Below are 4,358 nucleotides of genomic sequence, written 5' to 3' on the forward strand. Positions count from 1 at the left end.
GCTTACGGACATTTTATTAGAGGAAAAGAGTTTACATTGAAAGATTACACAAGTGTGACATTACAGAGCCATGAGTCACACATCTTTGTGTACAGCGTTACCATGCATTCAGTGTATTGATTCTGCTCCAGTCACAGAAGTTTGGCTGCTCCTTCTGGCCAACCTGTGAACTTTTAGAATGAAAACTACAGAAAGTTAAACAAGAGATATTCCTGATTTTAAAACACGTGTGGTTATTGAAAAGATCATTTACTCACCCTAGCAACTGAGTTTTCCCGAGGTGGCTAAACACAGCCACAAGCCTGGGATGGGCTTTGGTAAACAGGCTCAAAGTGCTTCAGAGAACCAGAGCCCATCAAGGGCATTGCTCCTTCCCCTACTGGGGCACACCCCGCATAAAAGTGAGAGCTGTTCTCCTGCACTCTCCTGATTTCCAGCTCACCTAAAAACCCCTTTAAAAGTGATTGCAGAGGAAATATGGAGGAGGAGAGGAGAAAGCATAGCTCTTTCTTTGAACAGGTGTTCAAAGAATTAGTCTGTCCCTTGACAGATCACAGTTTTTCTCCCTTTCAGATCTGCCACTTTTGCTCCTGGATGATGGCCAAGCAGCCATGATCCTCAGAAACAGGAGCCCTGGAGCATGTTATCAGAAATAGTAGAATTGCTCCTTCAGACATAGCATCTGAGCTAGAGGTCAAGGTAAGGGAGAACAATCTTCCCTTTTGAGAAATCAAGCCCAAGACCATAAACTGCCCCCATCATCAGCTCAGCAGTTTACCCACGGGAGCAGGGCATGTCTCTCCCTCACTGTGCTCCTGACACCTTCCACTCCCACCTACTTCTTTTTCTGAGTCTGATTGCACCACATGCCCCAGGGATGAGGCTAGATTGTGGGGCAGCTGCTCTGAGGTGTGAGGGGATCAAGCCTCTAATTCATAGTGTCTTTCTTAGTGTCTCCAGGGCAAGGACCCCTCAGTGTTCCCCACCCCAGAGCAAGTCCCTCATAGTCCCTGTTGAAGCTTGTAGCTATCAGCATCCCCTTTTGTCACACACAGGTCCCTCGGTGTTTCCAAGTCAGGGAGCCCTTGATGGCCTCTACCCCGCAGCAGGTCCCTCACAGTGCATCTCACACAGGGTCTGCTCATGGCAAGAACGGTCCTGTAGGTGCTTCCACGGCAGGGTCCCCTGTGGCCCCTCTTTCCACCGAAGGCCCTCACAGTCTCTCTTAGCACAGGACAGGGTCTCTCAGTGTCCCTGGAGCAGGGACGTAGAGTCCCCTTGGCGTTCCTCCAGCTCACTCGGGACATAAACCCCTCCGTGTCCCGTCCCCGGCCGCTGCTCTGAGGCGGGGGTCGGGGGTCCCGGGCCGCCCGCGAGCTCCGCACCGAGGGGAGGGCGGCGAAGGGAGCCCGGCCCCGCTCCGCTCCGCCCCGCTCGGGCTGGGACTGCCGCCGCCGCGTCCTTTTATACCGGGGCTAAATTTAGGCTGCGCCCGAGCCGCTGCCTCCCGCCCGCCCCGTCCGGGACGCGTTTCCTCCGCTCTTGCAATTGGCCTGAGGCCGCCCGCGCCCGCGTTATAAGGTGCGGAGGGCGGCCGGCCGCGCTCGTCCCGCACCATGGCGCTGAGCGACACCGCCCTGCCCTCCTTCGCCACCTTCGCCAGCCCCTGCCGCGAGAAAGCCCTGCACGAAGTGAGTGTCCCCCGCGCTCAGCACGGACGGCTCATCGCACCGGGGGGCGGCGGACCCGCTGCGCCCCGAGTCCCTCCCTCCCCGTCCCCCAAGGCGAACGGCACCTCTAACCCTCTCCCTCTTCTCTCTCCCCAGAGATGGAAGTGTGAGCAGGAGACCAAGACCCCCGCCGGCACCTGGGGCGGCCTCTCCCCACGGAAAGAGGATGAGGATCTCAACAACGTGCTGGATTTTATCCTTTCCATGGGCAGCGATGGCTATGGCCAGGGCGCTGCCGGCGGGGACTATCCCCCTGCCCAAGGCGAAAGCGGTGGCTTTTACCAGACAAACCCGTCCCCGGGATGCTACAATGCCCTGGAGCAGGGCAGCCCCCCGCCCTACAACGCCGGCATCGTGCCGGAGATGATGCGTTCCGAGATGGACTCCAATTACTGCCCTTCTGGCAGCGTCCACGGGCGGTTCTTTGTGACACCCACCTTCGGGGGCCCACAGTTCGTTGAGAACATTAAGCCCGAGCCCGACATGGACAATTATGGACCGGTCTTGGGTCTGGTGCCCCAGGCTTGCCCAAAGATCAAGCAGGAGGGGAACGCGACCTGCATGAGGGCCTACGAGCAGCCCCGGGTGGCCAGTTCCCCCCAGATCCCTGGGGCAGAGACGCCCCCGCTGAGCCCCGACGATCTCATGGTGAATGACTGCCACACACAGATGATGTGCCCCTCGTCCGTGTCCTACCAGCAAAGCTACCACCCAGCCTCCGGCTTCCACCACCCCCAGACCCACCTTCAGTACCAGAACACCTCTCAGTTCGGCCTTTTCGAGGACAGCCTGCCCTTACAGCCCTCGGCTCCTAGGGGCATGCTCACCCCTCCTTCCTCCCCTCTCGAGCTGCTGGACTCCAAACCGAAGCGAGGACGCCGGTCCTGGCCGAGGAAGAGGACGGCCACTCACACGTGCAGCTATGCCGGTTGTGGCAAGACCTACACCAAGAGCTCACACCTGAAGGCGCACCTGAGGACACACACAGGTAAATATTGCTGGTGGCCTTCATACGGAGATGTGCTGTGTGCCGGCTGGGATAGCCCTTGTAAAACAGTTTGCAGCCTGGGCTTTTACCCTGTAGTGTGTTAAATTCACAGCTGAGCTACGTGACCGGTCGGGTCTGTAACATCTAGGTATTTACCTATGTAGTCAAAGCTTTTCTAAGGGCTTCTAAAGTCCTTTCTCCAAAGATTTTCACTGCACGTATGGGTGGGTAAAGGAATTTCTAGTAGTTTAGCTTAAAAGCCTTTGGATCTTGCTGTGGAAGGGCTTGGTAACAAATAAAGGTATATGCTGCAATAAAACTCGGCAGGTTGCCTGGTATACAATGCCATGCTGAGTCACGCTTTCTGGTTTTCCCAAACAGGTGAAAAGCCCTACCACTGCAACTGGGAAGGCTGCGGTTGGAAGTTTGCGCGCTCTGATGAGCTCACCCGTCACTATCGCAAGCACACGGGCCACCGGCCCTTCCAGTGCCACCTCTGTGACAGGGCCTTCTCCAGGTCAGACCACCTGGCTTTGCACATGAAGCGGCACATGTAGCCCCAGAGACTCTGCCCTGCCAACAGTGGACCTTATTTAACTGCTCAGGTGCAGAAGCGTTAAAAATCTGTAGCTGGTACTACACAGGGAGGCACCGACCGACGCTCCAGGACGGACACTGAGGATCTGACACATCTGACACAAGGAGGCTTAGCCAGGCCTCTCCTGCAGAGAATCTGGCATGACTGAATCAGTGACCTGCCCGTCCCGGTCAGGAGAACAGGGGGTTATTTATGCAGCTTCTGTGAAGGGTAAACTCTGTAAGACTCCATACAAATTGTATAGAAGAAGCTGTAAATATGGTTTTTCTTCCCCAATTCTAACTGCCCATTCCTAAGATTTACAAGACAATGTTTGTATGGAAACTGCCTGAAGTTGACCCTAGAAGAGATAAAATGAATGTTACTGTAGCTAACAATGTTAGTTTAGATCTCAGTTGAAGGCATGGCTAAGAGAACACTCCTCTTGTTAGACTGTTTGGTTCACAGGTGCAATAGTATTCTTGTTTGCCATGATCTACACTAGAAGTACAGGGCTTGATGTCTTGTAAGAAAATAACCTATTGACTGTAATTTTTTTATATATTGTAAATAATTTTATACAATGAGAAATATTGTATATGTAAATAGAAGACAAATGGGTATTTTGCCTATTTCTGTTTTTATAAAAACATAATTTTTCAATGTTTGGAAACATTCCATCTTTTTAATAAAATAAGGGTTTAAATGCTGTGATTTTTATTCTCCTTTGAGATATCCTTGTTACTTTTTCCCTGATGGCTGGACCAGCAACCATGTGGTTGTGTTTTAAATTATTGACAACTGTAACAAGACACTTAAAAAAAATCTGAGCCATGAATTTTTCTGAAATAGGTAACAGAGTAAGTAAGGTATTCTCAGTGGTAAATAAGACATACTACAGTGCTTTAGTAAAAAATCAAATAGGAAAGTAGATCATATTAAAATATACTTCGTAAAAATGGTTAAGTAAGCAACACTGTAATTTCAGTCTCATTTCTAGTTTATGCTGGACTGTTTTAATAGCATTCTTAATGTTTCCCAGATGCAGTTATAGTTTTGCCAG

At 52.0% G+C, this 4,358-nt stretch overlaps 1 protein-coding gene across 1 annotated transcript; it reads left to right on the forward strand.

Moving 5' to 3' along the window:
- The first annotated feature begins 1,532 nt into the window (after window positions 1-1,532).
- Window positions 1,533-4,009, forward strand: KLF2 (KLF transcription factor 2). The gene is made up of 3 exons (XM_063403613.1): window positions 1,533-1,691; window positions 1,827-2,718; window positions 3,100-4,009. Exons 1-3 carry the CDS (start codon window positions 1,617-1,619, stop codon window positions 3,273-3,275), a joined length of 1,143 nt encoding a protein of 380 aa, XP_063259683.1. The 5' UTR covers window positions 1,533-1,616; the 3' UTR covers window positions 3,276-4,009.
- Window positions 4,010-4,358: the final 349 nt, after the last annotated feature.

This window comes from Prinia subflava, chromosome 8 (assembly GCF_021018805.1).
Source record: "Prinia subflava isolate CZ2003 ecotype Zambia chromosome 8, Cam_Psub_1.2, whole genome shotgun sequence".
Classification (NCBI taxonomy): domain Eukaryota; kingdom Metazoa; phylum Chordata; class Aves; order Passeriformes; family Cisticolidae; genus Prinia; species Prinia subflava.